At 37.0% G+C, this 23,141-nt stretch overlaps 1 protein-coding gene across 4 annotated transcripts in view; it reads right to left on the bottom strand.

Annotated features, from left to right (window-relative positions):
• The window catches only part of ZCCHC4 (zinc finger CCHC-type containing 4), an 80,544-nt gene extending 59,293 nt beyond the window's left edge, over positions 1–21,251 (bottom strand). For 3 of the 4 annotated variants that reach the window (XM_007496647.3, XM_007496649.2, XM_056802480.1), the window contains exons 1-5: positions 21,070–21,251; positions 19,570–19,688; positions 16,657–16,739; positions 11,031–11,306; positions 10,360–10,440 (exon numbers count right to left, since the gene is read on the bottom strand). In XM_007496647.3, the coding sequence (XP_007496709.1) occupies positions 10,360–10,440; positions 11,031–11,306; positions 16,657–16,739; positions 19,570–19,688; positions 21,070–21,220 (710 nt within the window). In that variant the 5' untranslated portion in view covers positions 21,221–21,251. The remainder of the gene's footprint in view (positions 1–10,359; positions 10,441–11,030; positions 11,307–16,656; positions 16,740–19,569; positions 19,689–21,069) is intronic. The other variant, XM_007496648.3, reaches the window with a different exon arrangement.
• Positions 21,252–23,141: the final 1,890 nt, after the last annotated feature.

Below are 23,141 nucleotides of genomic sequence, written 5' to 3'. Positions count from 1 at the left end.
TATTCCATCACCAACATATACCACAATTTGTTCAGACATTCCCCAATAGAAGGGCATCCTCTCATTTTCCAAATTTTTGCCACCACAAAGAGTGTAGCTATAAATATTCTTGTACAAGTCTTTTTCCTTATTATCTCTTTGGGGTACAAACCCAGCAGTGCTATTGCTAGATCAATTCTTTTAGTACCCTTTTGGCATGGTTCCAAATTGCCCTCCAGAATGGTTGGATTAGTTCACAACTCACCAGGAAAGCATTAACGTCCTGACTTGGTAGTAAGTGAGGACCTTTCTCACATGACCCGCCCCTCTGCCCAATAGTCCAATAGAAGCACTTTCTCCCTCCCCTGTTTGGGATAAGGGGGGAGATTCATATGTGGTGTGAGGGTTGCAGTTTAGGCACTCAGTCTCTAAAAGGTTCACCATCACTGGGTTAAGTGGTCCTCTCATGTTCTTTGTGAGTATATATCAGAGGCAAGACTTGAATCTAGGTTTTTCCAACTCTAACATGAACCCTCTATCCACTACATCATTTGCCATTATTAAATAAAATATATACCTTTGAATAATCAGTATTAATAAGCTACCTAAGAGAGATTACTAGTGCATTATAACAAAGAAACCCTTGGAAGCCCCTGAATCCATCTTGCAGCCTTCCTGAAGGGTTGCATCGAACGACCCACATCGTGTTCAAATTTTGTGGTAATCAGATCACCATATTCACTGTCTAATCATCCTATTGAATGGAAGACCCAAATCGAAGGTCTGACAGTATCAAAGGAAGTACTTATTTACTTGATTTAAAACTAAAAATTGTTGATGATATGCCATGAGAACTTCTAAGTTCCCCCTTTGCTACTGGTGACTGGGTCTCACATTAGATACTTTAATCTTTCCTAGACCTGCTTTAACGTTATTATCATTATAAAGTTTTCATCTCGTTATCTTGTTTAAACAATATTCTCCCTTCTTTGGTTTAAACCCACTTCCTCTCATTTTATATAGTCAGTGGAGATTCAAATGAGCTAGTTACCATTCTCTGTACAATATCCCTTAATATTCTTGAATACAATGTTAACCTATCTATTGACTCCATAAAAGTTTTTACACTGATGAAATGAACAAAGGGCCAAAGAAAGAGGAAAATATTTAAAATATGGTAAGTGGACATGAAGAAATAAACATAATGCCACTGCTGATTACTATCTCAGTATAGTGATTTAACTAAATTTCAACATATTATTTTCAGTAGAAAATATGCAAATAAAATAAGTAACAAGAAAGTCATAAATAAAGGAAGCTATCCTATAGTTGATAGCTTTTTCTAATTTCAAAGTCTAGGGAAAAAAAGCAACTCTTTTCTATAACACTTTGGGGTTTTTTCAGTTTCCTAAAAATAGTAATATCTTCTTATAATAGCATCCATTTGATCTTTTTTCAAATTAAATTAAATTAAGAACTAAATAAAACTAGTATCATAGGGCACCTGAACAATATATTACAGAAGTGGAGCACAGTCAAGAGAAGGAGCCAAGACTTCAGTTCCAATCTTTCATCAAGTTAGGAACAAGTGGGCATAATTATTCATATTTTAAATTATGAAAAATCACTCAACAATACCCTCTTAAAATGAAATTGGCCACAAAGAATTATTCTCTACACTGAATAAGGCAAACAAAACCAATCAGGGATGAATGCACTAGAAAACCACTCAAAAGGACATTCATTTAATTTGGCCATTCATTCTCCTTAAATAAGAGTCAGTTACCAAATGTGAAACATGTACTATACACAGGAAATGTAATCAAGAACTGAATGAAATTAGTTCATGAGATCAACCTAAGAGATTCATTTTTTAAAAATAACTATATTCAGATGATAGGCTGCCAAATACAGTCTCATATCTTCCAGGCTAAATTTATAATTAAAACTTGCAGGAATCTTTTCTGTAGCAAATATTAACTCTCCTTTTCCCAAAAAAGAATCCAGCCTTGGTTTGGCTTTACACAAAGGCACAAAAACCATTGTCCTGAAACAGAAGCAAAAGAATTGCTCAATGCCACCCATCCAAGGTATATCAATATTCCAAGGATCTGTGATTTTGTTGGCGTGGGCACTCCCTCTATCAATGCTAATCACAAAACCTCATAAATGGATTTTTAGAGTTGCTGTGGTCAAAAAATCCATGCCCTTGTTGTCAACCTAGTGATCAGCTTCTTTGTGTTTAGCCCACCTGACCCTTGAATCCAGGTTGCTCAAACAATTTCAAGCTTGGCAGAGCTTACCAGAGCTTGCAGCCTCCAAGGATCCAGCATCAACTCTTTGCTACAATGATAAATTGGAGCTAAGCTCCACTTTGGTGAAAAAGCTATGTAATGGTCAACCTTGCCTTTCATAAATCCCAGGCATTGTGGGACTTGATACAAAGTCATATAAGACCTTATATCTAAATCACAAAGTATACTTTGATCCACAGTTTGATTTCATTTAAAGCTACAACCATATTCCTATTAATTGGGGCTGCCAAAAATTTTAAATGACATCTCTCTAGAATTAAAGTATTTACTAGCTGAAAAATCAAGGAAGATGGAAAAATTAATGAAACTGGAATCTAACATATGGGTTATTTATTCTGTTTGTTCCTAATATATGAATGTATATTTATAACACTCTGACGATATCTCTCCTCCAAGTTCTCTTAAAAGAAGTATTTATTAGAAAATTTCTTGGGAAATATTTCTCAACTAATAAATAACATTTTCTCTATAACTTCAAACAGAACTAAGTTTAGATCTTCATTCTCAATAGTTGTTGAGAACATTAAGAAAAGAATCAGAGTATTACAAAAATGAATAATATGGAAAAAGGATTTGAGCAATAATACATGTATAACCCAGTGGAATTCTTGTCAACTCTGGAAGGAAGGAGGGAGACAATAAGAATCTGTAACCATGGAAAAACTAAAAAACAAAAAAAAATCAGAATCATTAATTGACTTAAATTTAAATACAAAACCAATAGAGTATATCATTGGTCCTCAACTGAACCATGATCTCGCTGAAGTAGATCTGCCCTCCAACAAGGAAGCTTGCAACCCATGTATACAATTACTTCCTGGGTGGCTCTTCTTCACATTCTTCTGGGAAGAATCCATTCATGATGGAAGTCTTTCTCTAGGTGTTTACACATTATGTGAGAACCAGGGTAGTAATCAAGGTGGATCTGTTATCTTTCACTCTCTTTCTAACGATAAATATTTAATTTTCTGATTAGACATTTATTGAATAATATTGTCCATGCCTCTGCTTAGCAACACCTGTAACACTACAGAAACCCAAAAGCCAAAATATTGAAACAAGGAACTTTAATTCTGACCCTTTCCCTGTTACTAAAGCTGAAGATCATGGATTTAGAACTAGAAAACTCCTAAGGGTTCATCTTTTAAGAGAAGGAAACAAAGTCTCAGAGCAGAGAGTTAGTATTTTCCCCAAGATGTCTCAGCAAGAATCAGACTCTGAATGTGGTACTCCTACCAGAGGAAGGCAACATAGCAGAATGCAAAAAATGTTGGCTATGAAGTCTAAAGACCTAGCGTCAAATCCCAACTCCATCACTAAATGCCTATATTCCCTTGCACAAATCATTTAAATCCTCTCAGTCGCCTTTTCCTCATCTGTAAAAAGTGCCTGCTTTCTAATAGCTTTATAATAAAAGTATTTATTAATGCAGTGCGCTAGGTGCTAGAGACACAAAGATAAAATGAATGATTCCTTACATTTTATTAAGGAAAAACATCATGCACACAGATAAATAAATGCAAGACATATACTAAGTAAGGGGACATCTCAGTGGGACAGCGGATAGAAGGCCAGGTCTAGAGTCAGGAAAACCTAGGTTCAAGTCTGGCCTTAGACTCTTCCTAGTTTTGTGACCCTGGGCAAGTCACTGAACTCCATTTGCCTAGCCCTTGCCCTTCTGCCTTAGAGTTGTTATTAAGACAGAAAGTAATGGTTTCAAAAAAAAATGTATATATATACATATATATATGAAGTAGATACAAGGAATCTTGAAATGGAAGGCATTAGCACCTGGGAAGCTTAGCACTGGCATACAAGAAGTAGTATTTGAACTGAATTTGAAGTAAGACAGGGATTCTGTGGGGCAGAAGAAAAAAAGAAGAGCACCCCAAGGACAGTCATTATAGTCCCTAACTGATTACACCCAGAAAGCTATTACAAACTTTCTCTTCCCTCCTCTAGCTTCCCACACTTCCCTATAGTCCTATCTTTTGATTGATGAATCCTTGTTTGTGAGAACACCATGCAATGCTCATTTGATTCCTGGTTCTACTCCTCCTTCTCCAGGTTTCTCCACATCCTTGCCCACATGGAGCTATCCCTCCTCCCATACCATGTTTTTCAGTATTCTTTAATGTGTCTTCATCTATTCAAATATAAAGTCCTTGAAAGTAAGGATTGCAATTTTTTGCATTTGTAATATCAGACGTTCCTATATCCAACATATTCAAATATGATCTCAATGCAAAAGATTCCAAGACCTATATATTGTGGAAAAAAAACTAGACTAATAGTTTGTGTGGCGGAAGGGCCAACTGGGAGTGGCAGTTGGGTCTTGTGACTAGCACTTCCTTCCTGCCGGGGGAGGACTGGGGTCCTGGTGTTGGAGGAGAGAGGAGCTTGTTCAGCCCAGTCTGGAGTGGAGAGATTAAATAAAGACATTAAAACATTGATAGGAAAATTTTGTGCAGAAACACACCAAAAATGGACAAACATTCTGCCATTAGTTCTGTTCCATCTTAGAACGTGACCCAGTGGAGATTTGCACATCTTTCCATTTGAGATGCTATATGGACATGTAATTTGGCAAGGAAGGACTTGTAAACCAGCTTACATTGCCATGATAGGTGGAGATTGTCAATTAACAAAATACATACAAGCTTTACAGACAAGAATAGCAGAATTGCATGAAATGGGCTTGATACAACAAACAGTACCCCTGGATTACAATTTGCACAACATCAAACCAGGAGACGTAGTATACTTAAAAAATTTCAATAGGAAATTGGCTACAGACATAAAATGGAGTGGAACACAAGAAGTATTGCTTACTACCCCAACAGCTATAAAAGTTGCAGGGAAAGACTCATGGTTTCACTGTTCCCACATGAAACCAGAAAAAGTTCAACACAATTGTAACAGACATCGAAGATAATTAGACAACAGATAGTGCTGAGAAATGAAAACAAAAACTGATTAACATAAAAGTACATCATAAAGAAATAATAGTGACACATAATGTTTGAGACAACTTTCCAGCCCAGAGGAAAAGCAACCCAGAGGAAAAGCATCCCAGAGGAAAAGATTTTAAACCAGCCCAGAGGAAAAGCATCAAGAAAAGATGCTAGAGACAAGAAACAAAGAGGAAAAGCTGAAATGGACAGCTAAGACTTTGAACTTTGTAAATTTGTTTATATTAGAGGACAGATTGAAAACGAGACTTATGTGTAAGATTGAGTGTGTTGAAATAATAAAACAAAAGTAATTTCACATATTAGGGAAATAGCATGCATTACTACATAACATGGAAGAAAGAAGACATCCATCAGTCAACATGAGAAGTGGAAATCTGAAGAAACTTGATAAGTATTAATTCAACGCAACACTATTAGACACAAAACACAAAATCACTGACATATTGTGTAAACCTTAAAATTTCTTAGACTTATAAATGTTGGAAATTTCACCATTGGGAAATTTCATACTTGGAAAATTTCTTAGTGATAGTCTATTGGAATGTGAACCCCATTGGCATGGGAGGTTCCTCCTCCTCCCTTCTTAAGATTACTTTAGGACAGAAACCTTTTGCTGAACAATGGAAAGGGCTCTGACCTATGCTTAAGCACAGAACAGGAATTTCTTTGAGTCATGATTGATTTTAGAATTGATACAATAGAGATACTTGGAATGACAGAACCAGGTCTTGGAAAATAAAATTTCCACCCTACTCAGTCCTAACAGGATTTAGGAAGGGCTGCAGCATAGATCAAAATTTAATTATTCCAATCTCTACCCTACTCAGGGTAACAGGATTTAGGAAGGGCTATAGCAAAAGATCAAGATTTAATTATTTGAGAATATGACCTTCAACAGACATGTGCAAAGCCACAGACCTCTGGGCGGTCCTGGGTTAAGCTAGAGCCACCATTGGCACAGGGAAAATGATGGTCAGTGATTGCTAGATGTGAGAACCGAGGGGAGGGAACTTGGATGGTTTCCTTAAAGATAGAGGGGTCTGAGGACTGGGGTGGTTGGTTGGAGAGTTTGGCTCTGAGTGGTTGGAGAGGTGCTCTGAGAAGCTTGCTCTGAAGGAAGCTGGAGGTGGAGGCCCCTGAGACTGTTTCTCCATTTTGGTCACGTGAGTAATAGGGACTGATCTCCTTTCTTTGCCCCAGCTATCTAAGGGCTTGGGCCTTTTGGCCCAGCCTAAACAGAGGGGGTATTTAAGCCCTATTCCCTTCTCTCCCCTTTCTCTTTCTCTCTCTCTCTCTATCTCTAATTCCTTTCTTCCTCCTGTTTGTAATTAAACTCTATAAAAGGCTGACGGCTGACTTGAGTTTTCATTTAGGAATTACATAGCTGAATTCCTTGGCGACCTTAAATTAATATATATCAGTCTTTTAAAGTGATTTCCTTGTCACAATTGAGAGGCCTTGTCTATATAAACAAGTGTCTGGAATTGTATTTATGCAAAATGTAAATATGTATATAGTTAGTTCCATAAGTCTTGGGCAATAGAAAGATCAATAGATATTTCTATTTGACATCAGGATGTGGAACAATGTATATTGTTGTGTTATATGTAAATAATTTCTGTAAATAATGTATTAGTTTTAGTTAACTTAGAATAAGTAGTATTATCACTAAGATTCAATTTTTTGTAATAGTTTTGTTCAACATTTATTGTACTGAATTTAATGTAAAACCCCAAAATTACCCTTACCCTTACTTTCCCGCAAAGAATCCTTAGAGTAGATTTAGTAAATTGTAACTATAACATAAATATGTGACCTTGGGAAGGTCACAACAAAAAAAGGGGACGATTGTGGAAAGGAAACTAGACTAATAGTTTGTGTGGGGGAAGGGCCAACTGGGAGTGGCAGTTGGGTCTTGTGACTAGCACTTCCTTTCTGCCGGGGGAGGACTGGGGTCCTGGTGTTGGAGGAGAGAGGAACTTGTTCAGCCCAGTCTGGAGTGGCATGCTCTTCTCGGTTCAGCCCAAAGACACAGGCTTCTAAAGATTAGAATTGTTCTTGTTTGCTTTCTGTGTACTGCTGAGATTCTGAATTAGAACAACAAGAGTAAACAGCAGTGGGACAAACTCTCCGCCAGCCTCTGGGGCCTGGCCTCAGATCTGAAGCTGAGAAAAACTCCAATCCCAACTAGTTATTAAACTTTATATTATTTGAATTCGCAGTCAGAGAAGTGGACTATCTTTTCTGGTCATAGAGGGAACTGAACTTCAGTTCAGTCATCAAGGCAATAAAAAAAACCTTATCGGACCCCTGCTGTTTCCTCTTAGCAGGGGGCATCTCCCTCCCCTGCTTCACCAAACAGTGTTCCCTCTCTCCCCTTAACTCCTCCTTAGCCCTATACAAACCTCCCATTATTCCCCATTTATCCCCATTTTTCCCAATCCTATTTCCTTCCCCAATAAATATTACAATATCCAAGCCCTGCCTCTCTCCTGAATGTCAATTCCTCAGAAAAAGGGCAGGGAGGGTGGGGAGAACATTTATAGGCACTGTGCTAAGTGCTAAGCATATAAAGAATGGCAAAAACATCCTTTGACCTTAAGCAAATTACATTATAGTGATGGGGGAGTGTGATTGGGACTTGGAGTAAATAGCATGTAAATAACTACTTACATACACACAAAATATATGCAAGCATAGGTGGAAGGTAATCCTATAATAAAGGCACTAGACGTATGGGGGACTGAGAGAGTCCTCCTGCAAAAAGTGGGGCTTGAGATAAGTCTTGAATGAAGCAGAGAACCTAAGAGGCAGAGAGCAGGAAGGAGGATATTTCAGGTAAGAGGGATAGTTATTACAAAGGCATTAAGTTGGGGTGACGGAGTGTCCTGTGAAGATTCTAGAGCGGGTACACAAAGGAGTCAAGAACAAGAAAACTGGAAAGTTAGGAAGGGTCAGGCTGCTAACAGCTTTAATGCCAAACAAATGACTTTATATTTTAGCCTGGAGGTAATAAGGAAGCACTAGAGTTTGCTGAAAATAGAGCAACACAGTCAGGACTACAGGAAGAAAATTATTTTGCCAAGTGAGTGGGAAAAGGAATAGAGTGGAAGAGACTTGAAGCAGAAGGACTGGCTGATGACTATTGAACTAGTACAGGGAAGAGGTGATGAGAATCTGCACCAGGGATGACTGTATGAGTGCAGAGAAATATATACAAGAGATAATGGAAAGGTGGAAACAAAATCTGACAACAGATTAAACATACAAGATGAGAAAGAGGTGAGGAATTGAGAATGACACTGAGGCTGTAAGCCTGGGGGACTGGGAAGATGGTGGTGCCCTCCAAAGTACAAAACAAAAGGGGAAGAGGAAAAAGCTTTAGGTAAAGATAATAAGTTCTGTTCTGGACTTGTTAAGTCTGAAATGCCTAGAGAACATCCAATTCAAGATGATCCATAGGCAGCTGGAGATGGGGGACTGACTCAGAAGAGAAATTAGAGATGAATGCAGTGATCTGGAAATTATCTGGACAGAGATGACACTGAAGATGACAATGAAGACATCAACTGGAAGTTGCATGAGATTACCAAGGGAGTGTAGAGGAAGATGCATAAAGCCTTGTGAGATATGTACGATTAGCAAGCATGACATGAAGATCATGCAGAAGAAATGGAGGAGGCATGGCAGAAAGGTAGGAGGAGAATCAGGAGAGATCAGCTTCATGAAAACCTAAAAGTGGAGAGAATATCAAGGAGAATGCAATTCAGCAATGCCAAAAACTGCAAAGCATTCAAGTAGGAGCAGGATTGAAAAAAGGCTGACTTTAAGAGATCCATTAAGAAAGCACTGGTGATTATGAGAGAACAGTCACAGTTAAAAAGTAAGGTCAAAAGGCAGACTACATAGGACTCAGAAAAGAAAGTTTTTTCTCTCTTTCTTCCTTTCTTTCAGCCCTTACCTTCTGTCTTAGAATCAATACTATCAGTTCCAAGACAGAAGAGTGATAAGGTCTAGGCAACTGGGGTTAAGTTACTTGCCCAGGGTCACACAACTAGATTTAAAGGCCATATTTAAACCCAGAACCTCCAATCTCCAGTCCTGGCTCGATCCACTCAGCCACCTCACTGCCATGTAGACAGCATTCATAATGATAGCTAGTAGGAATGGTCAGATCAAACAAGTACTTTTTTAAAGATGGGACCATCTGGGCATGTCTGTAAGCATCAGAGCAAAAGTAAGGAGAGAGCAAGAGACTGAAGAATAGAGAAAACAGGAATAATGAAGAGGACAATCTGCTGCAGAAGACAGGAGGAAATGGGAACAATTATGCCTGTGGTGAAATTGGCCTTGGGTGAGAAGATGGGCCACCTTTTCCATTAGAGATAATAGTAAAAAAGAAGATGGTAAAGGATCGTGTATACTTGATGAAATGAAGAGGGAAGAAATGGGATCATCATTCAGAAAATGGGCTTAATATTTTCAGTGAAGTGCATTGTGAAGTACTCATCTGGGAGGGTGAGGAGAGAGGGTGCCAAAGAAAACTTGAGAAACAAAAAGGTTTGCAACAGCCAGCAAATGAAATTAGAGCAAATCAATTATTCTCTAGTTGCTCTTCATCTTCACTCCAATAAGCAGTCAGTGGAGGGAAATAAACTCTTCTCCATATGAAATGGACCAAAAAATTTATGTTTTGATATAACTTGAAGATCTGGTGATGAAGCAAAATTCTACAAATTCTCTTGCCTAAGTAAGAAGGAGCTCAGCATTCACTTCTGGATGAAACAAATGAGAAGTTTCACTCAATTGGAAGCCAAAATATAAAGAACTTTAAAAACAAGACAGAACTGTTTTTCAGGAAGAAGATTAGGCAAAGCACAGAAATAGATTTTGTCTCCCAAGATACAAAATATAAGACTAGGGATCAAGTTCTTGCGTCCAACAGCCAAAATGTTATCATATAAACGATTACTGCTTTTGAGACCCAGCTAGAGGGAAAAACCTAGATAATAAAAACCTAAATAAAGAAAATTGCAAAAACTAGGAGATGTTGGGAGAAAAAGCACAAATATTATGTCTTGTAAACCTACCTAAAATCAATATCCAGCAGAAGGCTTTTAACGTCAGACTCCTTGTCGCCTGATGCTTTCAATCTGATCAGTTCATGCAGCCTGAAGCAATTAATGAAAGCAATTTAGTAAGAAATTACCAACACCACAGACAGCAAAAAAGCTGAAATGATCAATTTTTTCCAATGTTGGAAAGCTTGGTTCCACGAAAATTTCAATGAAGTAAGCAATGGGATTTGGGCAGTTTTCTCAAAATCAACTCATCCATTTTGTTAATGTTTAAAAGATAGTGGCCTTTCCTTATCTGAAACACAAAACTCTGAAACTGTAAAAGCCAAGCAGAGATAAAAAAAAATATCTCATAAATAAGACACAGCACACAAACCTTTCCAAGGAATAGGAGGTAAAAAAAATGAGTACTAAGTATCTCTTTCCTTTCTCTTAATGTCCTGATCTGCATTGGGCAAGTAAAGCCAATTTAGTGAATATGCCAACATATATGAAATCTCCAATGATCAACCATCTTGTTGGCCTAGAGGTGAAAAAAGAATAATAGACACTGCTACTACCTCCTTGATGTCAAGAACTATACTATATATCTCATATAACCTGTGGCTGGTAGTATAACTTGTACATATTAGGTGCTCAATAAATGTTGCTAAGGATGACAGAACTTTTAAAAATTAACATACCTTGGTGTTCCAACACATAGAACTTTTCTGAATCCAAGAGTGCATATTAGGTCCAGTAAGAATTGGCAACTTCTGTTTGTGAACAAATACTGAGCATTGGTCTTCTTATTCTCCAGTGGATATAAGAGTTGACTGGGTCTCCTTAACTGAGCAATGGAGATATCACAAAGTACCTGATGATCAAAATGCTTCCCCCCGTCATCTGGCAACAACAATTGTTGACATGTTTGGCAAAACTTCCTTTGAGATAAAGGCAATTCAATGAACTTCCAATACCTTCACATAATACAAGAAGACAGAAAACAGATTTGAAGTCAGTTTTTATGGAAGACATTGAATTATTAAGATCTTAATATTCAAAAAGTACTTTTTAAAACCCCAAAGAATTACATTTTTTAAATGGACAAGAAAAACACATTGGCTATATCTTATATTTGACTGAATAACTACAAAATAAGAAAGAATCAGCAATTCCCTAAGAATGAAGATGCTCCAATTTAGTCACTGAATGAAGATCAATATCTATTTCAAATGTGAATCTAATATAATTCCATCTTAGGTCACTATTACAACTATAATGTTTAAACCTATTGACAAATCTATGTATTTCTGGCTTTAAATGTTAAAATAGTTTCACTCAGGGTATTAGTCATTACAAAATGAAAAGTTAAGGTCATTCTTCAAGCTCTTATGGCATATTTAGCAAGAAAAATAACCTTCTAAAGAAAAGATGTTTGCTATAAAGGAATTCTGTTCTCAGCAGTATTGATGAAACCCAATTAAAAGGTGATTATGTGCTCCAACCTTTCCTCCCAAAAGATAGAAATGAGTCATAATCCAGGATTACATTCAAAGTCTACCTCATGAAAGAGCTGAAATGACTTTTTTTTCTGTCATTGGGCCCAAATGAGATGTTTCCAATCATTCTTTCAAAATCAGCATTCCTTATAATATACTGCTCTTGTGTAGAAAACTGAGAGAAAAACTAGTCATTGTCAATGGTTTTTTAAAAAAAAAAAAGATTGTTTTCATGTTTGTAAATGCACAACAGTTATGAAGAGAAGAAAGAAGCAATTATAAAGCACTCAATATGGGTCAAATACTAGATTCAGGGGCTCATTAACCAATGTGGGGAGAGGACAGAAAGGGAGAGAACAAATCTGTTAGGGTCATGGGCATATGATCATAAATATCTAAAATCAGACACATCAAATGTGATGGTCCTCCAAAGAATCCCTAAAGTTTGGATAGATTCCTATGACTTCAATGTATCCAAATACTGAGACTTCACTGAGTATACAATGAACTAAAGGTAAAAATCAGTATAATCAATTCAAATTTCAGCTCCAAATCTTATGTCAAGCCACCTTTGGCATGGACAGAGGTGCTTTGAAGCACTGATGTCAAAAAATTTTAAATCATAAATTCAGAGCTGAGGCTTAGGTTTCCTAGTTCAACACCCTCATTTTACAGATGAGACGCCTGAGACTTACTGGAGTAAAGCACCTTATAACATTACAAAGAAAAGAAGTTGAAGAAACGATTCAAACGCAGATGTATTGATTGCAAATCTTATGCCCTTTCCCACTACTAGTGGTTGACATGACAGGAACAAATCTGAGTCTATTCCTGTAATTGCTTTCTATACAACCTTATCTAGATATCAAAAGAAACTTCAGCAATTCTTTTTTTTTTTAAACCCTTGCCTTCCATCTTGGAATCAATACTGTGTATTGGTTTCAAGGCAGAAGAGTGGTAAGGGCTAGGCAACGGGGGTCAAGTGACTTGCCCAGAGTCACACAGCTGGGAAATGTCTGAGGCCAGATTTGAACCTAGGACCTCCCATCTCTAGGCTTGACTCTCAATCTACTGGGCTGTAGATTCCCAGCTAATTCTTAATCAAAGCAGTAGTAGAGAAAAGGGCCAGTGAGTAATTAAAGGAAGATTTCACTTCTTATTTTATACTTTTGTTCAATAAGTAAGCACCTCAAGGGGCTCCTGGTGAAATCTTTGAACTGATCAGTTGTCTTTAGATGAGCAATCTACTTAAGGGCCTCATTATCTAGCCACAGACAAATCCACATTGCTCTCCCATGGTCTTCTTTAGAAGGTAAGAGTGTGATATTCTAGGACCTCATTAGGCCAGACAGGAAGAGGCAAAGAGTAAAGAATACTGGATTTGGAGTCAGAAATACCTAGATTTGAATCCTGCCTCAGATGTTTACTTAGCTGTGCTACTTTGGGCAAAATACATAAACTTAACCTCATCTGAAGAATGAGAGAGTAAATTTGATTCATGAGCCACATATCTATTAGGCTCATGCTGGCAAACTATGGCACGCATGCCTCAGAAGATTGCTCCCTTCCGTCTCTCATTACCTGCCCCTCTGCCCAGCAGCCCAATGGGAGCGCTTCTCCCTCCCCTGTCTGGGGTAGAGCAGGAGGCTCACATGCTGCGTAAAGATGCTGTTTGGGCACTCAGTCTCTAAAAGGTTTACTATCACTATACTAGGCCAAATACAATTTGTGAACTATATTTTACTGATTCCAGTCCTTGTGTAATCTGTGTTTGAACAAATGTATGGATCTAGAGAGAAACTCTGAATAACCAAAAATTTATCTAATTCTCAAAGAATATTAGTTTATTATCCAAACTCGATTCAGTTGTATGATCTGCAGTAATAGTTGACAGAATAAATTCTGTTTCCTCTGGAGGTAGTGTGGTATATTGTATTGAGAGTTAATGACAGGAAAACCAAAGTTCAAGCCCCATCTCTGATACCTATGGCTGTGTGACCCTGGGCAAAGCACTGGGCTCTGTGGTGTCCCCAAAACTATATGTTGTAAAATAGTTGCTGATTTGTACTGACGAAGAACTTTCCTCATTGGTATTTCCTTACAACAATGAAAAGGTCAAAAGTTTTGTCTAAGTCTCTATCCAAGCAAAAAATTGATCATGTCTTTATAAAACTTCAATTTAATGTTTACACTAAAAATCTGTAAGGGACATACAATGACCATTTCTTTCAAAGGCACATCGCCAAATCATGAGATAGCTAAAAAAAAATCTAGAATTGTATTCAAATCATCAGCTGAATTAAAGTGTTTTTATTTTGATAACATTTGTTACCAAAATGCACACACTAATATTCCAGGTTTATAGCAAATAGATCTTATTTTCGTTTTTTAGGAAATATTTACTCTTATTGGCATAATCTTCAAGGAATAAACTTTATTCCTACTGGCACTAGTTTTATTATTTTTTTTTCTTGGGAAATGTTAATTGAGTTTTTTGTGTCTTTCTGTACAAGATAAGATAATTTGAATAAAACACTAAATTAAAATAATCAGATATAGGTTTTTTAATTTTTGGTTAGAAAAATGTGACAATTTTGAAGTGGTGTTGATTATTCTACTTTCCTTCCTTATTCATATTTGCTACACATACCTAGGAAGGAAAAAAAATATTCATTCTGGTGCTCAGCTCAGCATGATTCACAAATTGCAGGCTAGCATTTTGAAATGTCATTTTTATTGATCTCCATTTGATGTTCCATTTGCCTTTCCCGGAGTAGACAAATTATGTTTATGGTATTTCCCTAATAGCAGACTTTGAAAATCCAAGTTTAAATGAGCACTGAAAAAAACAACCAAATGAAATATCAACTAAACAAAGCTATCTGAATGCACATAAATTAATGCTGATTTTAGCATTCTAATATGTTCTCATTAGGACTGTGTAGGTCATAGTAAGAGTGTGTTAACATCTTTGGTAACAGAATAATGGCATACCTTCAAGAATCTATCTGAAAACTAAAAGGAAAAGCTAATGTTCAACCACAAAAATATAAATATATCCATTTAACTTAATGCACTTAAAAACTCATCCCAATAATGATAAGCAACTTTGTTTTGTGGAACTCAGAGAGGTGGGCAATTTTGTTAGCTCCTTAACACAAATTAGAAAACACGTTTTACTTTTTTTAGTCACCATCATTCTTTTACTAAATTATTTAATCAAAGCATAACAAAACCTTGTTAACTAAGAATAAGGAGAAAGACCAATCTTGTTTAGAGAAGATTCTTATTCATAGAATTTTTCAAAAGAAATATGATTTTATTCTTTTCAAGTAAACAAATAGATAAATAGGCAGAGAAATTTTTTTAAATTACAATTCAAAATCACAATCCTACTGATAAGTAACCACAAATATTAAAGTTGCATAACATACAGAAAAAAAAAATGAATTACTGGAAGGAAACAAAGGCACACTAAAGGAAGCCTTAATTTCTTAAGTCTTAGAAAAAGCCAAAATTTTACATTGCAATTTTTTAGAGAAATTTTCAATCTTGACTTAACACGAATCCTGCAATACGTCAGATTCCTTTCACTGATATGGCCCTTCTCTAATCTATGAAGATCACAACTCCCCCATACCTTAATGAAGAATTTTATGAACTATTAAAATCCAAACAATCACCTGACAGCCAAACTTCTGGTAATAAGATGTCTAGATCAGTAAATTCCAAAGTAACAAAATTATGGTGTCAAAAAACTTTAAAATCCTTTTGAGTCAGTTGAAGTAGTTCTTCATCCTTAAAACCTTCCCTGATTCCCTGCCCCACTGCTCTTTTTTTGGTGCTGAATGAAATGTCTAGCATAGACTAGGTCCTTAATAAATCTTTGCTACCTGACTGGTGATTTATATGGAACCTATCACATATTACCATCAACTATACAATCTATGTACCTTCTTTACTGATATTAAGTTCTTGCAGATATCAACTTTCTAGCCAAAGAATGAAACATTATTTAGCTTGTAATAGGTGACAAGAAAGGAATAGCTAAAAGAGTCAGTCCTTGGAATCAGAAGGCTGGGGTTTGAATCTTGACACTTCTACTTACTTTCTGTGGAATCCTGATCAAGTTACTAAATGCCTCTAGGTCTCACTTTATACATAGGTATCATAAGGGAGATGCTCTAAGGCCAATCTTAATGCTAGACCCTTGGACCTTGGTTGTTTAGTAAAAAAAACTGACAACAGAAGTATTTTAAGTAAAAAGATTATAGATCTTAGCAGTCATTAAGAAGCTGAAAACCATTCTCAAGGAAGAGTACTGACAAACTGTAAATAGATAAATTCTCATTCTGGGAGTGCTCTACTTTCCCCTCCTCTGATCTCAACAATTTAATATCTCACCAGAGCACTTTACAGAAAAAGAGGGCATCAAATAATGCAAATTTCAGCGAATCTCCTATAATCCCTTTTCCTACTCAAAAAAACAACATTCTGGGAGGATAAATTTAAGAGCTCTAGCTGTAGACTGAGACCTTTATCACTGAGGAAAGATAATAAAACTGTCTAGATTTTTATAACCATACCAAACTTAACATTAACCTCTTTATGTTCTTATCTTGCTTAGCCCCAAATAAAATCCACTAATTCATTCTCATTCACTAAGCAAAATATTTTACAGGCCTCGCTTCCTTAATCTATAGGGAGAGAGAAAAAGGAGATGATATTTTAATATTGTTTAAAGGTTTGACCACAATAGTACTTATTTTATTATTAAGGAGAGTAGTTACAGTTAAAGTCATAATTAAAAGCAATATAACATCAGCACCTTTTTACATACTGCATGTGAGACAAGGGAGGTTGGCAACGTCTGTTGTGAGTTTCTCGGGCAGCAAGTCTAGCTTCTGACAACTGAAAAAATAGGATAGATCATGTAAATAGAAATTCTCAAATATTCTAAAACAACTCTCGTCATTTTTTAAATGAAAAAAACATAAAGCTCAATTAATTAAAATACATTTGTCTATTCATTTCAAAAAGAAATGTAAGAAACCAGAAGAACCTAACAAGCCTTTATCAAGGCCTTTTTAATCTTTGAAAGCACTAAAACGAAATCCTTTTTTTTGACTGGCAAAAAAATAGTAACAGGATTCACTTGCCCTAAAGTAATAATGCTGAAAACTCTTCCTTAAAGGTGTTAAAAGTTCTGTATTGTCCTCCATACCACATTCTATCCATTATCTCAGCCTTCCTTTAACTAAAATTTATCATCCAAAATTCAGAAATACAACATGGGAAATGAATCACAAGATATTTTCAGCAAAACTAAAGGTGGAGTTTTTTGTTGGCTATGGTCATGACCAGTCCTCAATTTCTCTTCAGATAAATAGTAGTCAGTCTATTGAGTTAATATTGACATTAGGATGTATAATTAGGAAAGGCACTGCTAAAAGATAATAAACTGGCCCCAGAACTGAATAGGAAAAAGAGAGCAGCTAGATGGCACTGGGGCAATTTAAAATGTACTTTTAATGATCCTAGACTGCTCTCCAACATAAAAACTCATCTTTTCAACATCTGTGATGTCTCATTAAAAATGTAACTTGAATAGCATAATCTTGAAAAAACAAAAATTATAGATCACCAAAAGGGCAATGGGGAAATGAATGAGCATAAGTAGGCTGCATCATAATTCCAACAATGATCTTTGTGAAAAAAGTAGTGTAAAAGACAAAGAATACAGGAAATGTATAGTTGTTAAAAATAGGTAGAAGACGGGGCAGCTCAGTGGATTGAGTTAGGCCTAAAGATGGGAGGTCCTAGGTTCAAATCTGGCCTCAGACACTTCCTAGTTGTGTGACCCTGGGCAAGTCACATAATCCCCATTGTCTAGCCCTTACCACTTTTCTGCCTTAGAACCAATACACAATATTAATTCTAAGACAGAAGATAAGGGTTATTAAAAAAAAAAGAATAAAATAGGTGGAAGAGTTCATGTTATGAGAGTGACAGAGTGAAATATAGAGTCAGTACTCAAATGAACTTCACAAAATATATAAACATCTTTAAAGGATGGCTTCCAGCAAACTCTCTATATTGAAGAAAATGATAGTTTGAAAAGATGTAGATTGGCTGTACCACTGATTTTTCTTATCGCTCATAAATATTGTTGCATCCTTAAATATTCTTTTAAAGAGACTTTTTTATGTTTAAAAAATTCATTTATTCATTTAATTTTTACAGTTTTTGAATTAATTTATTTAGTCAATTTAGAATATTATTCCTTGGTTACAAGAATCACATTATTTCCCTACCTCCCCTCCCCCCCACCCTTCCCGCAGCCAACGGTATTACATGTGTCCTTGATCAGAATCTATTTCCATGTTGTTGGTATTTACATTAGGATATTCATTTAGAGTCTACATCCCCAACCATATCCCTTCAACCCATGTATTCAAGCAATAGTTTTTCTTCTGTTAAAGTTTCTTCTTTTAAAGAGTTTTTGATTAAGGCTGAATCCTATTGATGGAAGCCTTCCTTTTAATACTAGTTTTGTATATCTTCAGTGTTTTGTCTTTCAAGGAATATCTATTTCCCAGAATTTTGGTGACAATATAGAATTTGCATTTTGTCAAATAGTGGAGAATATTAATAGCTTTTATGTTGTATTATGTGTATTATCATATATCATATTTTTATGTTATATGTATTATCTTATATACATATGTAGTCATATATATTTGTCATCTTTCCATGGATTTTAAATCATACTCAAGCATTAAAAGATGAAAAGAGTTCTAGATTTTTAAGACAATTTCATTGACCAGTAATCAGTATCTTTATCAATAACAAAAATTCACTAACCTTAATATCTAGCAATAAAAGGTTATGGCCCTATGTTCATGGTATAATGGGGAAAAGATATATTTGATGTGCAATAAAAGATCTAGATTTGAATCCTGGCTCTTCTATTTACTACCTTTGTGGTCCTAGCCAATAATATAAAAAATAGCTGGCATCTATGTAACTTTTTAAAATTTTCAAAACATTATATAGACTCTCTTATTTGAAACTCCCAATAAATTTGTGATGTAGATTTTACAGTCAAAAGTGTGGCCCTCACAGCTTCAGATTCTATGCCTGTAAAATGAAGAAATTGGAGCACATCACCTCAAAGGTCCTTCCCAGCTCTAAATCCTTTAATTTTTCTCAGACTTGTCATAAAGCATAGGGCAGTAAAAATATTACTTGACTGGGAGTCAGAGACCTGAATTCTAATCTTAGCTTTTTTATTCAATACCTATTTTTGAACTTTGAACAAACCCCCTATTGGTCACAAATTTTCCCATCTTTAAAAACATGATCTCTAAGGCCTCTTGCAATGCTAATATTCTATGACATCCATAATCAAAATATATGCTATATATTATATGTATTCTCAATACAACCACATCACATATCAGAACATCAAGGATCTATGATTTCACCACTATGGGAAATTCCAGTTTAGGAATTAGAATTTTATATAGTACCTTTGTCATATACATTCTAGTTATGTTGCTTGAGGTTCTAAAAAGTTAAGTCTGCCACATCCCACATCTACTACATTTAAGAAATCAGACTTGAATCTAGGTATTCCTGACCGCAAGACCAGAACTCTCTCACATGGCTTCCTCTCCACAGGTATGATCTTACCATAATAGGGAACATGAAAAAAACATAACTCCAAAGACTCTCATACCTTTTCATCTTCCCATTGAAAGAAATTACAGTCTTTCCTATCTCTACATGCTGAACAAGCATAAAATCTTCGAGCCTCTTCTTTGCCTTGGCTCACCTTTACAAATAGAAGAGTAGGACCTAAAGAAGAAATATTAACAGCATCATCAGCTAATGAATAAGGTGGGGGAAATCTAGTGCTCCATTTAGATTGCTAGCTTTCATTTTAGTGAACATTTTGGGTTTTTTTTTCCTTTTCATTAAGCAGCAGCAAATAAAGTAGAGTATTTGGAATATAATTCTGTGGGTTGAAATCCTAGTTTTGCTGTGTCACTTTGGGCAAGTATTTCACCTCCTCAGATCTGTTTCCTCACCAGTAAAACAGAGACAAATTATTTCTACAATCCTTTGAAAATATCATTTTAGTGAATTTAACAAGATTTCCATTTCTAGGGAACAATTTTTAGGCAATAATAATTTAAATATATCATCTTTTGAAAACTTAACCTACTTAGAATGCCATTCTGAAAAGCTTCATGTAGTGAAAAGAAGCTTCTTTATTGTATTATTGTACAAACTCATATTTGTAAGGCACTTCAAGGTTTACAAAACACTTCCCTCAAAACACCCTTTGAGATTGTGCAGTTATCAATATTTTGCAGCCCAGAAATCTGATATTCAAATTTTAGGTGATTCACCCAGGATCGCACAGCAATTAAATGGCAGATGTAAACCGAATTCTCCCAACCTCAGTTTTTCCTGACTTCCAAGTATACTAGTATACTAGTGCTGACACTAAGGGCTGCTGTGAGAATCATTAGCATACTATAACTTACACCACCATTAAAAAAACGTTATTATTATAAGCTGCCAGAAGACACAAAATGAAGATCTGTGATTGTCTTGCTCCCTGGTCAGCTCTCTCCTGTTCCCTAGATCAAACAGGAACCTATGGGGTGCTGATAAATAGCACAGGGACATCAGCACCTAGCACCCCCACCCCACCACCCACCACCACACCACCCCTCAGTTCATCCATCAAGCTTACTGGGCAATGAAAGAGCAGAAAGTCTACTGCTTGTAAAGGCACACTAGGACCTGACGGGGACTCTCTAAATCACCCACACCCGGGCCAAAATTAAACGCTGGCCCTGGAGGCACTTCTGGGGAACTTAGTCCAAAGGCAACTGTAAACTGTGCAGCTAAAAGACATTGGGAAGAGGCGCGTTCGCAAGACAGAATCCAAAGGAAATGGGTGGGGAGGGGAGTGTGTTAAGAGTTCAGCCCCACTACTACAGACCGGGAACCTGAGGTCCACAAAAGTGAAGTTACTTGTCCAGGTAGCCTATGTAGTAAGAATTCGGTCTCAGGTCCTAATATTTAAACGGAGAGATCCCATAGAGACGGAAAGAGAAGGATTGATGATGATGGCTGACCTGACCCCCTCCCCAACTTTGAACCCTGACCTCCTTTACGCCCCCTGGGCTATGCATGCCAAACAAACCCGGCTCCTGGGACCCACCATGGGGACACTGAGGAGGGGAAGGCGAGGTGTCCTGAGAGACCAGCACCTCCACCCCCGATCTCCGCCTCCGCCCGGTACTCTCAGCCGCTGCTGTTGCCTCCTCCTCTCCCGCCATGGTCGCTTCCTCCTTACTAATGGGGGCCGCCATCTTCCCGCTACTATCCCGAAAGCCTCAGCTACTAACGACGACGTGACACTTGCGGCGGGCTAGAGCGTCACTTCCGGCGAATGCATCTACCCCCGCTGCCTTCAGAGGAGTCCTGAGGCTGCTTGCATCCTTGAGATGGGGCAGATAGTAAGTCTCCTGGCCCCTCTTTTAAAAGGAAATAAATGATATTTCAGTGGTTTACTTTTTCTGGGCATGATGCCCTAAGCAGCCTAATTTTTTTACAGTAAAAAATATGTTAGAGGCCCCTAGAGAAAAAATTACACCTAGAATCGGGAGTTCAAATTCAGCATAGTAACCCTTTGCTCCGGGGAAGTTACTTCACCTTTGGTTGCCTCATCTGTAAAAATGGTGATATTAATACTGCCTACCTACTAGGGTTGTTGTGAAGTTCAAATAAGATAAAATTCGTAAAGTGCTTTGCAAACCTTAATCCATATAAATCCTAACTAATTAAATTAATTAAATAAGATCATTAATAGTTAATTGATGAGTTGATACTTTGTATATTTTGAGACACTAAACGAAAAATCATGATATCTCAGAGTTGGAAGAGTTCTCAGTGGCCATCCAGTGCTGAGTTGGAGGACCTGTATTCAAATTCTTTTAGTGCTTCTTACTACCTATTATCCCTCAGGCAACTTCTACTTCCTAGGTCTTTAATTCCCTCATCTCTAAAATGAGGCAATTGGGCTGGAAGATCACTGAGGTTCCTTTCAGCTCTAAATTTATAACCATTGAATTTCTAGTGAAGCAACACCCAATACCTTCCAAAATAATTAATTCCACTTTTGGATAGTTCTAATTGTTAGAATGTTCTACCTGATATCCTTCAAAAATCTGCCTCTACAACATATACTTATACATATACATATATAGTTCTAGGGGCCAAAGAGGACAAATCTGATCCTTCATCTACTCCATCTATGTAAATACTTATCCCGTGTCTGTCTCCCAACCTCAAACACCAAGTTTTCACTTCCCCAGCCTAAACTTTCCTACTTTCTTCAATTCATTCCTCTGAGACATAAACTTCAGGTCCACCATGGGATTCTGACAGAGAGGATAGGGATGAGGGTAACTGGCCAAGAGATTCAAACACCATGTGGCCCTAAAGATCAGCTTTCTTCTCTTTCTGGGAACTCTCTGAGCTCCAGGAATAGGACCTCTCTAGGCAGTCCAGTCCCCTCAGCCCTACAGGCTCCATCCTTACTACTGGGTACTGCCATCTTCCTGCTGCTATCCTGAAAGCCTCAGCTACCAACGACGATGTTGGTACTCAGGCCAGAAGGGGCAAGTGCCAAAAAGAGGATCTCAGTCTACAGCTCCGCCTTATCCCGGACAGGAGAGAGAGGAAGCACTTCCATTGGGCTGCAGGTCACAGGGGCTGGTCACCTGAGAAATGTCCTGGGGAAGGGTAGAGGGGGAGGGGAGTAAGCCCCTCCCACACACTCAGACACCTAGAGGATAATTACAAGGGATCCATGCGAATCCTTATGCGTACCAAGCATTGTTATTTCAATATTTATTGATTTAAAAAATGTGTTTGACTCAGTATAATAAATATACGAACATATTTTTTGTGAACTGAATAATATTCCATACTTGCATGTATGGTTTTTGGACAACTTTTGATTTCATTGACTTAGAGAGCCCCTGGTCAATAAATTTCCTCTACCAATGCAGAAAACTAGTATATGTTGGAAACAGAATTCAACTCTGGGTCTCCCTTCCTCCAAGGCCAACTTAATATAACAACATTATGCTAAGGCTGCCTCCTCTCTGTTTGTCATCTATATTTTAGAAATATACGTGGAGGGAGTAAGGTGGCTTAGTGGATAAAGAGCCAGGCCTGCAGAGGGGAATTCCTATGTTCAAATCTGGCCTCAGATACTTCCTAACT

The sequence above is a fragment of the Monodelphis domestica genome, chromosome 6 (genome assembly GCF_027887165.1).
Source record: "Monodelphis domestica isolate mMonDom1 chromosome 6, mMonDom1.pri, whole genome shotgun sequence".
Lineage (NCBI taxonomy): Eukaryota > Metazoa > Chordata > Mammalia > Didelphimorphia > Didelphidae > Monodelphis > Monodelphis domestica.
The sequence above is the reverse complement of the archived record's forward strand: the minus strand, read 5'-3'. Positions and strand labels throughout refer to the sequence as shown.